At 34.5% G+C, this 20,221-nt stretch overlaps 1 protein-coding gene across 5 annotated transcripts in view; it reads right to left on the reverse strand.

Moving 5' to 3' along the window:
- LOC145991211 (uncharacterized) overlaps positions 1 to 20,221 on the reverse strand; it is a 65,646-nt gene that overhangs the window by 31,441 nt on the left and 13,984 nt on the right. For 3 of the 5 annotated variants that reach the window (XM_083127131.1, XM_083127130.1, XM_083127128.1), the window contains 6 exons: positions 18,965 to 19,000; positions 18,111 to 18,134; positions 17,859 to 17,909; positions 16,727 to 16,762; positions 15,482 to 15,514; positions 15,077 to 15,109 (listed from right to left, as the gene is read on the reverse strand). In XM_083127131.1, coding sequence (XP_082983257.1) covers positions 15,077 to 15,109; positions 15,482 to 15,514; positions 16,727 to 16,762; positions 17,859 to 17,909; positions 18,111 to 18,134; positions 18,965 to 19,000 — 213 coding nt within the window. The remainder of the gene's footprint in view (positions 1 to 15,076; positions 15,110 to 15,481; positions 15,515 to 16,726; positions 16,763 to 17,858; positions 17,910 to 18,110; positions 18,135 to 18,964; positions 19,001 to 20,221) is intronic. The other 2 variants (XM_083127132.1, XM_083127129.1) reach the window with 1 other exon arrangement.

Here is a 20,221-nt window from a genome sequence, read left to right on the forward strand (position 1 = left end):
CCTTTTAAAATGACCATTCGGTATTTCCCTACTGCTTGGGATCCCGAAAAGTCAGGCAGTTATATCCCGAAGTCGGGATCCGGACGGGATTTTGTTCCGATCCCGACTTTTCGAGATCCCGCACACCTCTACTGCAGGGACAAAAGTTGGGGGTAATATCCCCACTTTTTCCGCCACTGCTGAAGTAGGTTAGGATTCATATTCATCTAAATTTAGTAGTTGTATTGGCTATATAACCATTTCGAGAAATGATGAGCCCCTCTCAGGCAGATTTGCCTACACTTAAAACAAGCTCAACATGCCCATATGAGCTTTTTGCTCAAGTGTGGAACCCTGTCTAATCCAAGATTTTTGTAAAAATGCCCTTGGGAATTTCCTGTGAAATGATGAGCCCCCTCAGATTGATTTGCCCACACTTACAAAAGTTGCATCAGCCAGATTTTTGTCCATAAGCTTGTTAAAAATATGCTCTTTTTGATATTGTTTTGGATACACCTGAAATTAAGCCAAAAAACCCACACCCACCCATACATATTTACTTCCGATTTAAATTCAATTGGATACCAGGTTCAATTTGTTTATCTAATATTAAAACAATGTAATATGCAGAGACCCTCTAGAATTGCTCTGTGACCCTCTCATTTCTTACATCATATGTTTGCATGTTTCATATTGATTGATTCTCAGTATTTCAGTATTGAGATCAAAGTGATTAATGTGCACAATTCCCGACACGGTAGCATTGAACTTTTGCTTTGCATGTTTCAAGTGATTCTCAGTATTTATGGTATTGAGATCAAAGTGATTAATGTGCATAATTCCCGACACGGTAGCATTGAACTTTTGCTTTGCATGTTTCAAGTGATTCTCAGTATTTATGGTATTGAGATCAAAGTGATTAATGTGCATAATTCCCGACACGGTAGCATTGAACTTTTGCTTTGCATGTTTCAAGTGATTCTCCTCTGCGTCAGTGTTTAGATCAAAGTGATTAATATGTACAATTTCCGAGTATTGAAGCTTTGCATGCAAACAAAATTGCATCAGCCAGATAATTTTAATAAAAGCTCTCAGGAAATTCCCGTGAAAAATATGACACCTCGGGAATTTCCCGTAAAAACAAAATTCACGGGAAATTCCTGTTTTTTTTCTTCTCGGACTGGCTTAGGGTATATAAAGAGATTTTGCATCACATATCAGCCAGTATTGTGAGAATAGCTGAGGAGTACAGATGTGTTGTTACAGTGCTTTTCATACTACAGGCCTGTTTGGTTTAATATATAATTATTCATATTAAATATATTTCAGATATATTGAACAAAAAGGGCTTATATTTTGTATAAAAAAATCTGATATTTGTTACATCCAGCTTGTTTGTTGTAATCCACTTATATTTAGAGTCAGGCTTATATCTGTCCCAGCCTGTTATACAAAAAATCAATACATAACAAGGTTATTGCCATTCTAGACATGCATATCTGTGCAGGTATTTGTGCTAGGTCTGTGTAGATCAATATTTATTCTCTTTTTCCACTTGTAGGCTATTAGCTTTACAACCTGTCATAAGATAAGCATAGAGTTTTGATTTAAAACCCAAAAAAAATTATATAATAAACCGAGGATAAAAATTAATAATATTAACATATTAAATATACACAAGAAATATACAAAGCACACAGCTGAACAAAATATATATATATATTAAGTACAAAATTTTGAATTGAACCCCAGGAAATTTTATATAATAAACCAACAACAAAAATGCCAAATTAAAAATATTGCAATCAATGCAATAAAAATATATCCAGCCCCAATTGGGCCAGGCACCAAAGAAATTGTCTTCTAGACAAATGCAGAACTCCCACTAAAATATGCCCTAAATGCCATAGAAAATATAGCATGGAATATTTCACATATAAACATAAAAGTACTTGCTCTGCACAGTCATCAACATTGCCCCCACAACCATCTACATCTGGTCTGAAAAGAAAGCATGAAGCACCTGTTAATGCTGGACCGGCAAAACAGCCACGCTATGAACCACCTATCCATAGCAGTTTTAATGGCCAATTAAGAGATTATCGGTTTGTATCAGAGCCAAATTGTGGCATTAAGAATTTTTTGAACAGTGTAAATCCTGATGTGCAGGCAATTCTAAATGCACAAAATGGCTCTTATAAGCTGTCCCTCAAATTATTTACACAATATAAGAAACCAAATGGCACAAAATTTACACAGCCCCACATAACAGAAACTGTACCGGTATATTCAAATGCAAATTCAGACAAAATAATAAGCAGTTTGATAGATCAATTAAATATTAAACACTCTGAATTTGCGGCAAAAGAGTCTGGATGGAGCCTATGCGGTTCTCCACACAAGTTATATGTTAATATTTCTGAATTCAGCCCATTACAAGGATCTACATATTTGCCATTACCTGCCAATATTAAAAACAAAACAGCCGTGGTTAATATAAAAAATAATGATGAGAAATGCTTTTTGTGGTGTATTTTAGCTGCTTTGTATCCAGTTTCAAGAAATCCAGAGAGAATAACTTATTACAAACAACATGAGCACGATTTTGATGAGGCAATGGAGGGTTTAGAATATCCAATGTCTGTTCAGAATATTGATAAATTTGAAAAAAAGGCCAGGAATATCAATGATAAACAATTATCTATTAATGTATTTACTTGTTCTACTGGCCGTGGCAATTGCTTGATAGCACCTCTCAGAATCAGTACATTTGATGATGATTCTGCTGTTCCGATTGATCTGCTCTTAATTGAAGGGGATGGCACATATCATTACACTCTGATACATAATCTTGAAGCTTTAGTGAGAACACAACTAGACAAATCCAATACAATATTCAAGTTGTGCAGAAGATGTTTATCTGTATTTGATGGTAGAAAAATGGTGAATGGGGTTCGGGAAGTGAATGCAGAAATTGCTAAAAACAAGTTAATTGAACATTTAAAATACTGTAAAAATCATAAACCTGTTCATATGGTGATGCCCAATCCAAGAGAAAATGCAAAATTCAAAAAGTTTGAAGCCTTGATGGAACACCCAGCATATATAGTCTGTGATTTTGAATCAAATCTCAAACCTCTTGCATTCTGTAGCCCAGACCCTGAGGAATCTTCAATTACAGCATATCAATTACATGAACCTTCCAGCTTTTATTATGTGATTGTACAGGATGGTGTTGTTAGTAAAAAAGATTCATACATGGGACCAGATGCCATCAAAAAATTTGCACATAGAATAGAAAATGAGTGCTATGACATAGCATCTAATATCTTATTAAAATCAAAACCTATGTTGCCTTTAACAGAGAAACAGATTGAAGATTTCAACAATGCAGAAAAATGCCCGGTATGTGATTCTGAATTTTCAGATACAAAAATCAAGGTGAAACACCATTCCCATACAGATGGTAAATTCAAAATGGCCCTGTGTAATAGCTGTAATATTAAGATCCAGAGACCAAAATTTGTCCCTATATTTTGCCATGGAGCATCCAATTATGATTTTCATCATTTGATCAGGTACGAGGGGTTTGAGAAGCAGAATTTAAATATTTTAGCTGAAAATGATGAGAAATATATTGCTATTAGCAAAATAATTAAAGTTAATGGTGTTCCTATTCACTTAAGATTTCTTGATTCATACAGAATTTTATCGGCTAGCCTGGCTACACTGGCCACTCAATTATCTGATGATCAATTCAAAATCACATGTGCTTTGTTTCCAAATCAGGACCTGAAATTAATTAGGCGGAAGGGTGTATATCCATATGATTAGGTTACAGATTTTTCTAAATTTGATGAGTGTGCTCTGCCACCACAACAAGAGTTTTACAGCAAAATCAGAGGATCTGGAATTACTGATGATGATTACCATCATGCCCAATTGATGTGGAACAATTTAAAATGCCAGACATTTGGTGATTATCACATGGCATATTTAAAACTTGATGTGACCCTCTTAGCTGATATATTGCAGGCATTCAGAAAATCTTCCATGCAAAATTATAAACTAGATCCAATTTATTTTTACAGTGCCCCAGGTCTAGCATGGGCTGCAATGTTTTTAAACACTGAAATGCAATTGGATCTGATCCAAGATCAAGATATGTATCTGTTTATGGAGCAATGTATAAGAGGAGGGATGGTGCAATGTTCTCAGAGATATGCCAGAGCAAATAATAAATATATTCCTGATTATGATCCAGCACTGCCATCAAATTATATACTGCATGTGGATGCAAACAGCCTGTATGGTTATGCTATGATGGATAAACTGCCATATGCAGGGCTTGAGTGGGTCGAAGATTTTAATATTGAGAATCTTAAGGATTTTGATGACAGTGACTATGGCCTCTTCTTAGAGGTTGATCTGACAATTCCAGATAATTTACACAACAAATTTTCTGATCTGCCCCCAATTCCTGAGGTTAAGTGCTCACCTGGCTCTAAACAGAAGAAATTGATGATGACACTGGAGCCAAAACAGGGCTATGTCATATATTACAAAAACCTCCAGTTCCTGATGAATCATGGTGTTCAAGTGACCAAAATTGGCAAAGTTTTGAGGTTCAGGCACTCAAGATGGTTGAAGAAATATATTGATACAAACACAGAGCTTCGAACATCTGCAATGAGCCAATTTGATAAATCTTTGTTTAAATTGATGGTCAATTCTGTGTATGGCAAAACTATTGAAAATGTCAGAAAACATACCGATGTTAAAATAATTACTGACCCCAGCCTGAGCAAAAAATTGGTTGCAAAGCCTAATTTCAATTATAGAAGAATTTATGATGAAAATATGGCACTTTTCAACATGAAAAAAACAAAGATTAAGTTTGATAAACCTATTTATGTAGGGGCTGTAATATTGGAATTGGCCAAATTACACATGTTAAAATTGTATTATAATGTGCTGAAACCTTTTTATGGTAATTGTGTAAAATTGATGTACATGGACACAGATAGTTTTGTTCTTGATATTCAAACAGAAGATGTTTATCAAGATATAGCACAGCCTGAATTGCTTGAATATTTTGATAGCAGTGAACATACAAGGATTCAACCCCACAACAAAAAGGTGCCTGGCAAGTTAAAAGATGAGACACTTGGTGATGTTATTGTGGCATTTGCTGGGTTAAGGGCCAAGATGTACAGTTTTGAAACATGTAGTGGTGCTGTTGCCAAAAAAGCCAAGGGCATTGGCAGAGTAACTGTAGACAAAGAGCTTGAATTTGAAGATTATAAAAATTGCCTCAAATCATGTAGCACAATCAAAACATCAGAATCCAGAATTCAGAGTGTGGATCACTTATTGACTAGCAATGTTGTAAGAAAAGTGGCTCTGGACCCACATGATGATAAGAGATGCATTTTATCATGTGGCATACATACTCTACCATGGGGTCATTGTGATTTGAAAAATGGGAATCAATGCCCAATTCCAGAGCATGATTTGAAATAAATAAATATGCCTATGAACTTATTTGGGTTCAAAAAACAGGCTATTATGGAGCTGCCAACACCACAACCCTCTTCTGATATAATATCTAAACTCAGTGCTTTGTTAATTATTCACCTGAACAGCATACTTACAGATATTGATGATAAAACAGTTAAAACATTGTACATATTTAACAATAATTTGAATTATTACCAATTACCTGTAGGTGGGCAATTACAATTTATTACAACCCCTGAGGGCAATGTCAAGATTTCAATAGGGAAAAATATTTACAGAATTAAGCACTCAAACATGATTTCCGGCACTGTTTATACTGTTTCTGCTGGTGACTGCTTATATATTGAGGTCCCGGGATCATATGACAAGCTTATGCCCTTTTTTATAGAATTAAGAATTAGATATTTAATAATAAATAACCACTAAAACAAAAATGCCTAATGATATATTTGGCCATACAAGGCATGAAGATCACAGTGATGAGATTCTGATGCTTGATGTCAGAGTCAAGAAATTAAGAAGTGATTTACAAGCTTTACAAACCACACTCAATGCCAGTCTTCAATTAGAAATTACAAATTTACAATCACAATGCATGGACCCTCTTCTTAAAATTGATTCTGAACTCAAATTATTGCTTCAGAAATATACTGATTTGGCCACATTGGATAATTTTCAAAGTTTAGAAGAAGCTGTAGCAGCTCTTCAAGCCAAATTTAAGACCCAGGCCACCAACTCTGAGCAATTGAAACAACAATTGGAAGAGCAAATAAATAATGTCCAGGCACAGCTCCAAACAATTGTCAAAAGCATAAAATCACAAGAAGATTTTGATCTAGTGATTTCCACTCTAAAAGAACAGATTCAGTCATTACAGATACCTAATCTGGACCCCTTGAATAATGCCATAGCCGAGGTTAAAGAAAAAATTGAGACACTTGAAAATTTTATGAACAACTTGCCATCTTCTGATGCTTTGAGTGCAATAACTCGGAGTGTTGCCAATATTAAGCTGCAACTTGAAACATATGAAGATTTTGGAAAAGTTCAAAGTACCATAACCCATCTTGAAGGTACAATAGCAGCAGTGCAAAGTGATTTGGCAAATGTACAAGAATCTCTAGAATCCCGCCTGCCCGGTATTGTAGATACCCTTGTTAGTGTCCAGCAACAGATCACAAAACTTGAAAACCTCAACACTGAATCTGAGCTATCTCATTTTCATCACTTGATTGATGATATCCAAACAAAACTTGAAATTTTACAACAATCAACACCCACTCAGGCAGATATAGCCCTGCTCCAAGATGCTATGCAAAATGTGGCTGATGCTTCTGAATTAAACAATGTAAAATTGGCACTTGAATTTTTGCAAAATACTGTGTCAAATCTGCCTACATCACAGGAACTTAAAAATATAAAGAGGGCAGTGAATCGCATATTGAAATCAGAAGATATCAAGAATATCCAGACAGAGATCAAACAACTCACTCAGACAGTGGCCACTCTACCAACCAATCAACATATTAATGAACTGCATGCCCTGTTTGAGGATATCAGAAGACAGGTCCATGATCTTACTGCTCAAAATTCAAAATTGGCAGTTGTTGAAAATTTACAGCAAATTGTAGCTAATATCAAGCAACAGCTAGGGACCATGGAATCCAATCAAGCAAATGCTCTGTCTGTTTTTGCCACCCAGCTACAAGAAATTGTGCAACAATACAAGAAACTTGCTGTGGACATAAGAATCAAGCCGGGGCACGATGAGATTGTTAGGACTATCAATGAGCACCTTGAATCTGTAACAAGTAGATTGCTCACAGCAGAAAAAGAAATAACAGGCATAATCGAAAATCCTAAACATACAGTAATTCTTGAATTGTACAGCATCCCCAACAAAGAATATGATTCACCATTTACACCAGGTGGCAAAATATATATGCTGTCCCCTGCACAATTTTATTACCAGTTTTTTGTTGGGGCACATTGAGACCAATCAAAATCAAATATTGGCTACAACCACAGGCACACCACTACCCCACCTTATCAATAACAAATGCTGATAACAAAGTGAAAATCACCAGTGTAGAATTAGAGGATTTTACAGATCCCAATACATTAGAAACAGCCTATGTTGAAGATGATGGCTCTATGCAATTTAAAATACAAAAAGGGGACAAATTATATTTAGAAAATCCTGTAGTATCAGCTGCTGAACACCCCATAGTTGCAATATTCTTGTTTACATATGTCTAGACAAATTATTGTTGATGAATTACACAGACAAGCCAGACATAATTTTAAGAGACTGCCAGTAGTCACAAAGGGCATAGATGATTTATGGCAGAGCGACTTGATTGAAATAGCAAGTGGACAGCTGAAAAACTTAGACAAAATCAACAAGGGCTACAAGTATCTACTTACTGTAATAGACACATTTTCAAAATTTGCCTGGGCTGTGCCACTCAAATCCAAGACTGGAAAATGTGTTACAGAAGCCATCAGAACAATCATCAATCAGAGTGGAAGATCACCGCTCTATTTGCAAACAGATAATGGCAAAGAATTTTATAATTCAGTGTTTCAACAATTTATTAAAAGCCAGTCAATACAACATTATTCGAGTTACAGTGATCTCAAGGCCTCAATTGTAGAGAGATTCAACAGAACCTTAAAAAATCTTATGTATAAACAATTTACCCTCCAAGGTAATTATAAATGGATTAATATTCTTCCAGAACTTCTACAAAAATATAACAACTCGGTCCATTCCACAATCAACATGAAACCCTCTGAAGTAACTTCATCTGATGAGCAAAAATTGATCAGCACTGTTTATTATCCTAGATATCAGCCAACAGCAAAAAAAGCCAAATACAGGGTGGGTGATCAAGTAAGAATCAGCAAATATAAGCACTTATTCAAAAGAGGCTTTACAAGAAACTGGAGCACTGAATTATTTACAGTGGTTCAAGTTAAACCTGGGACCCTTAACACATATATAATAAAAGACCACCAAGGAGAAATTCTCAAAGGCAGGTTCTATGAAGAAGAGCTCAGCAAAACTAAACAGCCTGACACATATCTCATAGAAAAAATCATCCGCAGAAAAGGCAACAAGTTACTTGTCAAATGGCTAGGACTCCCAGAACACAGCTGGATCGATGCAAACAAAATAATAATATGAACACCTGGGATGTTATAAAATGGCTGCCAGAACCTGAACAGCAGAATAAGAGAAATGGAAAATTGCTGCCTGATAATATTAGGTGTCTTATTGTTGGGCCATCTGCTTGTGGTAAAACTACACTAATGGTTGATAATTTTTTATTGGCACCCAACTGGTTAGACTGGAAAAACAGGCACTTGTATGTCTTCTCTAAGAGCTTGGAACAATTAAAATATCAACAGCTGATGAAGCTATATGATGGATTGGATATTGCCACTTTTGAACCAGATGTTAAGCCACTTCATGACTGTCTCGATAATTCTGTTGTTGTGTTTGATGACATTATATTGGATAATCAAAACAAGGTTAGAAATTTATTTACACAGGGCCGACACAAAAACATTGATTGCTTCTACCTGGCACAGACTTTTTCAAAAATACCCAAGCAGCTGATCCGAGACAACAGCAATTTTATATGTGTGTTTCATCAAGATCATACCAACCTCAAACACATACATGATGAATATGTAGGTGGGGACTTGAGCTACAATAATTTTTCCAAGTTTTGCAGTAGGTGCTGGAACCAGGACAGTTATGGGTTTGTCACAATTGATATGACAAGAACACCCAATAGTGGCAAATACAGAAATAAAATCAACAATTTTCTAGACATTGAAACATATATAAATAAACATGAAAAGGCCAATCATTGATGATCTTAAGTTAAGAGATTATCTTGTAAAAAGATTTAAGGGATGGAAATCAGAGAACCGGGGAATCTATGAAAAACACAAACAAACAGAACAGCCTATAATTGATGCTATTGGTGAATTAGGTAAAAATATCAAAACTGTTACAGAGCAAAATCAAAATTTGATCACAGAGCTTGTACCTGTAGCTGCTAGGAACATATTAGATTATCCATTCACCCCACTTTCCAGTATTCATACACCTAGTCCTATTGCTCCTCGAAGAATTGAAGCTACTCAGGATCCTATTGAATTGGGTCTTCTTGCTCAAAAATATTTAACCACACCTAAAGACAATAAAGATGAGGTCTTTGGCTTATATGCTGACACAGAGCGTGATGGTAGCATCATACATAGAATTGGCAATTTCAGAGTAACATTTATGGGGGATGACCTGATTGTATATTCAGAATCTCGTCTTGGAGAAAAAGGTGCTTTTGTTAAGTACCCCGGCACACCTGGGTTGTGGGAACTGATGACTAGGAAGAGGCCTGGCAGCTATACAGATCAAGATTATGAATATTACAAAGAAATATTAATAAACTCAGATGCTCTATACCAGAACAATGATCCCACACAAAAAAGAGTCAAGTCTAGCAGTGGAGCAAAATACAATAATTTAATCAAGCCCATATGGTCACAGATCAAGACTGGCAGTGGAATCAAACAATACAACACCCTGCCTAAAGAATTTGTGTGGGTTGATGATGTCAGGAAACTTGTAGATAGGTTATTGGTGATAGCTGGGGAGGAAAATGCTGGCAACCACAATTTTTACAATGAAAAGGTAGGAATTATGGACATGATAAGCACAAAATTGTCTAATTTTATAGTAAATGACACTAAGGGGATTGGATATCTTATAAAAATTATTAATACTCTACCACCTAAATTTTGGAATATTTCTGAGGGTCGGGGGCTTGTTAATGACATTATAAACAAGCTGCCATTTGAACTACACATTCCAGGCTATCAGTATTGTGGTCCAGGCACAAAATTGGACCATAGATTAAACAGAGGTAATCCTGGTGTTAATCCCCTAGATGATGCTTGTAGAGACCATGACATAGCATACAACACACATTCTGATCTTGACAAGAGACATGTTGCAGACAAGAAATTAGAAGAGGCTGCATTTGGTAGATTTGTAAGCAAAGATGCTTCTTTAAGTGAAAAAATAGCAGCATTGGGGACCACCATAGCTATGAACACCAAACAAAAACTGGGGTGGGGGTTGTGAATATGTATATAATAAACCTACAATGAAGGCCAAGGGTGTTATGTATCAAGTACCTTATGCAGGTCTTAAATCTCTTAAAACTATTGATAGCCTTTTAACCAAAAAGCAGCGCAAGAAAAAAATTCTTGTATTGCCAAGGGTCATGGTATGAAATTGTTGCTTAGCACCCCCCAATTAAAAAAAATTACAGCAATCAAGAAAAAAATCACATGTGGGGGGATTTATATTTACTATCCCTGCCATCTTAGCTGCTCTCGGGGCTGTGGGGAGCTTGGCTGGGGGATCAGCTGCCATAGCAAAAACAGTAATAGATGCCAACAAGAATAGGGCAGAATTAGATGAGCAGAGGCGCCATAACCTGGCCATAGAGAAACAAGGCAAAGGTGTTAAGAGAGCCATGAATAAGTTTAAAAAAAACAAGAGCCGCTTACAAACCAAGATATTGAAGCTTTAATCAAGCCACTGGGCATCAAACATTTTAGAGGTGTGTACATGTCTGATTCTTTACCAGAACAACCACTCAACAAAGAGTGTGGCATTGTTAATTTGGATAAGTACAAAAATCAGGGCACTCACTGGATCTGTTATCTTAAATATTTAAAAAATGAGGCATTTGTGTTTGATTCATTTGGAGGTGCTCCACCTAAAAATTTAATAAAATATCTAAATTCAGCTAATCTTTATTACAATAATGCCCGTGTTCAAAACTTCAAAGATGTTAATTGCGGACATTTGTGTTTATCTGTTCTTAGATATATGTCTCAAATAAATAAACCATCAATTGAAAATTTTCAAAAAGCCTTGTGGTATTTAAAACATCATGGGGGTATTCCATCTCACCAGCCAAAATTCAATATTGAAACTCAAATTACATGATGACATAGTGTTTCCCAAAACAATAGCTCTCAGAGCATTTACGGCATGTACTTGATCCCTAATATTACACACCACAACAACACAATTGCAGTTGGTGATCAAAAAATTGTCATCACTCCAGGGCAGTATAATCTGTCCACTCTAAATGCTCAATTACCCAGAGGTATAGTTTTAACTCAAAATTCTGTCACTCACAGAGTAGAAATTGTATCTGCCACATAAACAGTGAATCTGGGTACTATAGGAGAGCTGTTAGGATTTGAGAACAACACAAAACTTGAACCAGGCATCAAACACACTGCTATTAATATACCTAAATTCTTAGCCATAGAGAATCTGAATATTCACTGTAATGTGGCCGAGGGTATGATCACCAAATCAAATGGCATAGGCACTCACAAACAAACTGGCATCATTGCAACATTCAAACCTAATTATGAATTCATGGAGCCCATCATCTACAATCCATCCCCAACATTATATTTTCCTGTGTGCCATAATAGAATAGATTATATTGAATTGATGGTCACTAATGAAAAAGAAGAATTAGTTGATTTTGCTGGAGCCACAACAACTGCAATCATAGAGATTAATATTTAAATAAAAATACATACAAGAAGAAAATGGAAAATATTGAGAGTTATGAGCTACAATCATTCCCCCCAAACAGGAGGACATTTGCAAATTTAAATCAACCCAACACAGAGATTGAGGTTGATCTTGATGTAGGGGATGGCTTTATACACCCCCACAGAGCAGATCTATATATCAAATTTGATGTTGTAAAACTCGATGGTACCGATTATCCGGCAAATTCAAATATAAGATTGGTAGATAATTTTGTGCCACATCTATTCTCTGAAATTGAGATCAGAAAGCATGGTGTTGTTATAAACAGAGTAGATTATCCCGGTATTACCTCCACAGCTTTGGCCACACTAAAATTATCCAAAACCGAGGCTTCTTACTACAAAATAGGTGGATTTGAGGCTGGTGATAAAATTATATCTAAAAGCCACACAGTGCTGTTCCCCATGCGCCTGTTGCCAGGATCCTTCTCAGATTACAAAGATATTATGTGGAAGGGTGGTTTAAGAATCACATTTAGAAGAGCTGCCAATGATAATAATGCTTTGATGAGGTACAGTGCATTAAACTCTACAGGGGAAGCTCTGCCTAATACCCTACCTGATGAAGGCAAATGCATTATTCAGACTATGGAGCTAAGAATCCCTGTTGTTGAATATGAAGCCAGTTATGCTCTTAAATACAAAGCTGATATAATAAAAAATCCACAGATTCCTCTACAATTTTATACATATCAATGTGTACAGAAGCCCGCAACTGGTACCTATTATGAGTTTCATGCTACAAATTCATTCTCCAGTATACAATATGACATGCCGGATTTTGTGGTGGTACTGTTTCAGACTGGAAGACACAATAATCAAGAAAAAAATGCAAGTAAATTTGATAACTGCAACATCAAGAACATATATCTTAAAAATGGCAGAAATGAGGTATTTCCTAGAGAAAATTATAATTTAGACATGTCCAAGGATGATTTCCTTAAATTATATGAAGCATTTACATCATACAAAAGGGTCACTACTGGCAATACTGACATGTATTACACATCAGATGAATTCAAAGCACAGAGACCCATGTTTGTCATCAACACTTCAAAAAGAAAACAGGTTGTGGTTAATGACAGGACAAATATTAAAATTATCTGTGAATTCCACGATACACTCCCCGATGACACCATATGTAGTGTTATTCTTATAGGGGAAAAATCATATGTTTATGATGTAAGAAATGAGAGAGTCACAGAGCAATTCTAGAGGGTCTCTGCATATTACATTGTTTTAATATTAGATAAACAAATTGAACCTGGTATCCAATTGAATTTAAATCGGAAGTAAATATGTGTGGGTGGGTGTGGGTTTTTTGGCTTAATTTCAGGTGTATCCAAAACAATATCAAAAAGAGCATATTTTTAACAAGCTTATGGACAAAAATCTGGCTGATGCAACTTTTGTAAGTGTGGGCAAATCAATCTGAGGGGCTCATCATTTCACAGGAAATTCCCAAGGGCATGTTTACAAAAATCTTGGATTAGACAGGGTTCCACACTTGAGCAAAAAGCTCATATGGGCATGTTGAGCTTGTTTTAAGTGTAGGCAAATCTGCCTGAGAGGGGCTCATCATTTCTCGAAATGGTTATATAGCCAATACAACTACTAAATTTCAAGGAACTAAATATTATAGAATTACTATCCTCGTCCTGGAAAAATCAGGGTGAAATATTTCCTGCTGCCTGAACAGTAAGCGTCTGCGCTTCATTCAGTTATACAAACCAATGAATCGTATCGCAAGAGAAAAAAAAATCACGTCATGATCAAAATCACGCATTGTGTATTCAGATATTAGTTACCAGCTTACTTAAAGGACGGTACGAAACAAAGAACTGAGACGTTTCGATTTAACCTAAAATTAAAAAGCTTTCTATCGTGACTTCAGAATATAAGGTTGCTCAAGTGTTGTGCGATAAGTGAGACACAGATTCAATGAAAAGACAAGGTTGTCAAACAAAAAAATTATCACAGACTATAAAATATCAAGTACCAAAATGTGTTTTAAACACTTCTAAAAAAAACATGTTTAAAACACATGGTTTTAAACGTTTAAAACATTTGTAAAAAGCAAAGCCGTGTGTTTTAAACGTTTAAAACAAAGTGTTTTAAACATGCCAACCCTGGTTCTGTGTTATTTTTTCCGTATGTTACTATAGATTCATAACTTCAATAAAACATAAGTAACAAAAACTGCGCAGTCTTGCCCCATCTTGCTCTACTTGTATTCAGGTTCATCTTACAAGAAAAATATGTAAATATGTCAACATTTCTGATTATCTCGCTAATGCTATCTTGAGGAATGTTAATTTGTTGTCCAGGTAAAAAAAAAATATTAACATATAGGTATACATATAAATATATATATATATATTAACATAAATATTAGGTAATATTGAATGTAATAATAAATTCAACAAAGACATACGTTCTATAGTATTGTGTTAGTATTACTTTAACTTTCACGCTTCATTAGAAATGTCTATTTAGTAGAGAATTTCAGAATATTTATCTTCGATCTTGCTTCAACAGAACTAAATTTTTGTTCAGCTGCAAAAGGGTTTATTGCAATAACATTGTAATCAGTGGAACCAGCCTCAGGTAAATTTTGGGGGGAACAAAATTAGTATAAATAATAGTTCATGCACATACGAATAACAGAAAGTGCTTTGAATTACTAATAAATAACAAATTTGTGAATATTTCACCTTTTATACGCACATCAGTTTCGATGTTGAACAGCTGTTATTTTAATTATGTATATTCAGACCCATGAATAAGAAATTGTGAATGCAAAGTTTATTTCAGAATAATCAAGTGCTTTGTTTACCATTGTTGGTCCAAATTTCACCATATTTTCACGATAAAAATATAATTAATAGCAAATTGCGAATATTTCACCTACGTCTTGCTTCAAGAGAGCTAAATTGTTGTCCAGCTGGAAATAAATAATGTGGGAACAAGACTTCATGTCATAATTTGCATTCTTTTCCATATTGACGTGACTGATACTAACCGTAACAATATTTAATCAACATACATTTTAAACATTTTTATTTCTGTTAGTTTGAACACATTTCTTGTCAAATTGTAATTACTAGCTTTTCTTGGAAGCTTTTCTTTATCCCGCTACAAAAGATTAGAATCAAAATTGATAAATATAAAATATTATTATAACATTTTAAACGCACGTGTATTATTAATTTCAATGATTATGCTGAAAACAATAATTAAAAATATGATTTTTATATCCACGCTATATTCCTTCACAAGAATGTAAATAATATAAATTTGGTGAAATTTCACTTACGCCTTGCTTCTTGAGAACTAACTTCTTGTGCAGCTAGAATAAAATATTAACATCAAAATTATTATATTTCCAATAGCTATTACCGTTGTAATTCTTGTATAGTATTGATATTTATAATAATTATATTGAAAGCCCAATACAACGGAAGAATGCTAGTATCCAATTAATTTTACTATATTTTTAAAGTGAAAAATGTAATTAATCATTATTTTTGTGAATATTTATGTACCAGGATTTTTAGTGATATATTCATTCATCAGTATAAAATCTAACACTTACGCGTACACTTTACATTTACACTGGTTATCTTTGTCCATCGAATTCACTTGATTTTGGTTAAATAATTAGGAATCATTCAAGTATATAATTTTAGTTTGAAGTTCCCAATGGCCATACAATTTGTTTGTTTGCGAGAAAAATGTTCACAATTAACTAACTAACTCTGTAGCCTTCTTAAAGCCGAAGGTTCATAGCTGCAGCAACACAGGCCTTCCATCTGTCCCTATCTTGAGCAAGATCTATATACTCTTTTCCATCCCTACCGATTTCCTTTAGGTCTATCTCAATGTTGTCCCTTCATCTTCGTTTTGACCTTCCTACAGGTCTCTTACCATCAGGTTTCCCAACAAGAATCCTGCGTACTCCTCTTTCTTCTCCCATTCGTGCCACATGGCCTGCCCACCTAAGTCTTCTTGATTTAATTATTCTAATAATATCTGTACATGAATACAAATTATGTACTTCTAAATTATGTAACTGTCTCCTTATCCCTTTTAGGTCCAAATATTTTCCTAAGGATCTTATTTTCAAATACTCTCAATTTATGTTCCTCTTTCAATGTAAGGGACCAAGTTTCACACCCATATAATACTACAGGCAAAATTACTGTTTTGTATATTTTAACTTTTAGTTTCTTAGATATTAAAAAAATGTTCACAATTACCAAAAGAAATCTTGAAACGTGAAAGTTTTTCTTTGATATTTATTTCTTGACTATTTCAATTAACGTTGTTTATTACCTGAGGATATCTCAACACTACATGTAATAGACAAAGAAACATAAACATATATAAATACAGAAGGACGAGATTATGATTCCAATTTTCAGTGCCAGGTTTCATGAAACATTGGTGTCCTTTTAAAGCAACTAAACTACATAAAAATAATGTAATTGTCAAAGAGAGGCTGGAGGTATAAATGATGGCAATGTATGCATTATTATACCAATCTATATTTAGTACTTACTAATTGATGGTGCAAAAATTGTATCTTCGGACCAATCTGAAAATGGAAGAACATTAATTTAATTTAAAATATTTATTGACAGTTATATGAAATTGCTAATGTATAAATTGAATGAAATGAATTTTCTTTCTTTCTTTTCCTCAACTTTTAGTATACAACGCTATTGTTTCTACTATCATTATACATTTATTATTCACGTCATGGTTTTTATTATTTGATTTCGTTTGTGTTTTTTTCTTAGTTTTAATAATGAACAAGGCTCTGATTAGAATATTTTGACTAATAGAGGCTATTCGAGACGCGTTTGGAATACATTTGTTTTTGGGTGCAAACCATTATCTTCAGGAATATGTGTAAACATATGTCAAGAAAATATTAATTAACATGTACAAATCATTTTTGCTAATGAAGGTTATTCAGCCTTAAAGTATACCGTCTACTAAATTGTATTTTATCATTATTAGATTTATTAATCGATATTTACAGGGTGACAATTAATGAACTATATGAAATAAAACGGAAATTAGTGACAAACCACGTAGTACACAAACTGTATTGCACATGTAAACGGCACTATAGACATTCGCATTTAGGTTATGACATGTTCGATATGTCTGCCATCTCTGGCGATGATGTGGGGCAGACGAACAGCAAAATTCTGCATGACCCGCTGAAGTGTCGATGCTGTCGATGACCTCCTGAATGGCAGTTTTCAGCTTGGCAATGGTTTTGGGGTTATTCCTGTACACCTTGTCCTTAACATAGCCCCCCCCCCAGTGGCCTCTGGGTACCCCAGAGCCAGAATGCGGTCCCCAAAATACTCCTCCAGGACATTTTCACTTGCAAATGGCCGACATCAACACGTTGCGTGAGCATACGCATACGAATTCCCATCATGCCCTGTGGCCAGCCACGCAGTTTGGACGTCATCACGCGAACGGTTCAGAAATTATGACGGTTTTATTTCATATAGTTCATTAATTGTCACCCTGTATCATCAATGTATATCCATGGTAAACTTTCAGGCTGAACACCTGACCAAGCAGGAGTTATCAATTTGCCTGCTACAACCATGTTATGATGCTTGATTTTGTATCTAACATGTAGTAATCACCTTAATTGTAAATCTTACTCTTTATCAGCTTTGCTAGCGTTTGAAGCCTACTTCTGCATATGGGAAGACCTGTAAAGAAACCATATTACGTATTTGTACATGTGTATTATAAAAACATAATTTAGAACTTATGCATATTGAAAATTGATGCATCCTATTTTTATAGTGAAGCAATATAAGATAGTGTTTATACATGCACAGACAGTTTTTTCGATTTTTTAATATGTTATAATTATATTACGTAAAGTATTGATATAACAAAATACTCACTATCACCTGCAATATTGCCCAGTCCTGGAAAAATGGTTAAATCAAAACAAAATCTTATTACTGGCTTGGTTGTTCATAATTACATGTAATACATATGGATAAGTAATTTCACAGTTATGTTTTATAAGTATTAGATTTATTTTTATCTGCGGTAAAGCGGTTAGCTGCACCTTCCAAGTAAGTTAATAATAATTCGTGGCTTACTAACGGGTAACGGCATTACATAAATGAACATTGATAATTCCAAATCACATATATGTTCATAATTACTACATTTAGGCCAACTGTTTACAGCATTCACATAAGTACTCAAATTTAAAATCCAACACTATCTCATCGCAATGTCACAATGTAGTCCCGAGAATTTCGTGTGCTTCACTTTTCTCCGTCAACTGCAAAAACAAAGTTAATGTAAACAAAACTACGTTACGTCTAAGAGATCTCTTCCTTTGAGTTAGTTCCGTCCTGTGAATATATTGGTCGTAGATATACAGCAGAATATATACCCACAACTTAGCTACACATTCAGTGGTATAATTTCATCACATGCACTACATTCCTACGAGTAAGTTTTCTGCATATTTGCCATTGCAATAACCAATATGATTTCTCAGAAGAAACATACATTTGTTGACATTCACGTCGTGAAAGTAAACATATCCTGGGTTCGAATTCCGGCATGGGCATGAGTGTTTTTCTAATTCTCCCTTCATCAATTTCATCATATCATCCATCACTCATTCTCATCTGCGTGACTAGTGGCAGAAAACCTAAGTAAAATAAACCAAATCAATCAATCAAATCAATTATACATAAAATTATACATAGGCATAGAATAAAAGTTTAATACAAACCAGAATCGACAGGATACTTTTCTCTTCCATATGGTCCTAGAAATTACATATAAAGTAAACATTTTTTTTCGTGACTTAAATAATACATAACTACCTCTTTTGGGATACAATATTTCTTACTTAAAATACACGATCATATAAAGATATAAATGTCATATGAACAATGAGTGGAAAATGATATCTTCTGTTGTGTTAAAATAAATGTTTAGGTTAGTTCATATTCAACCACAAGATGGGGGAATATGTTTTAATATTAATGTGTCTTATGTATTGCATGTTGTAAAGTAAACTTTAATCTAGAGATTAGTAGTTAGCAGAATCGTAATAACTTTTTATCAAAGGTATGTTTCTGAATAGCTATATATGGCATACTGGAATTGAAACTATTGAAATTGCAGTAAAATGCCAGTTATAAGTTTTCAGGATTAGACTGTAAATAAACTGAAAACAGTTTCTCAAATGAATATTATAATTCCTGAACTGGTTTGTTTGTACATTAACATATTACTCGTAACGTTTTGACTTTATACTTAGTAAATGTCAAGCTATTGTAATTTTAACAGAACCAGGAGATGGGGGGGGGGGGGGTGAGAACTCAACCCGATAGAACAAAAGGAAGAAACTTAAAACGATATACGATGCATCGCCCCGAGAAATTTCCTATTCAAATAACATTGTTGTTCTTTTCAATAAAATAGATTCAGTATTTTTTATGGTCGTTGCCTTGTAATGAAGGGGTCCCGGGTTCGATACCCGATGGTGGCACATGGCACAGTGGTCCGAATCCAACATTAAACCGTAGGTCCAGTCCAGATTAGCCTTACTGTGCTTAAAGTGGACTTAAAACACCAACTCAAGTATTTTTTTATATCCTCGCTTCAAGTAAGTTTATGCAAGAGCCATGTAAAGATCATACTCCTTACTTAAACAGAACAATATAGTTTATTAATTTTAACGATCATGCGATATACAATATACAAAGTAATCACTAAGAGTAGTTAATACTAAAATAATCACAATCTGACATACATGTTTAACATCTTTGACAAAATGATTGCATTTTGAGATAATAAAACATTATATTTGAAATTTAATAAAAATAATAAAGCAAATTGTTATAAAGTAATTTTCGGATTGATACTATTTGTATTACTTATAATTGTAATTCTTCAGTATATTACATAGTACACAGTTATAATATACCCAATGAAACAGACAAATAAGGCCATATACACATGTTTAATTTTTCTGTCGTAT

This window comes from Lepisma saccharinum, chromosome 8 (genome assembly GCF_977018435.1).
Source record: "Lepisma saccharinum chromosome 8, izLepSacc3.1, whole genome shotgun sequence".
In the NCBI taxonomy this organism is placed as follows: Eukaryota; Metazoa; Arthropoda; class Insecta; order Zygentoma; family Lepismatidae; genus Lepisma; species Lepisma saccharinum.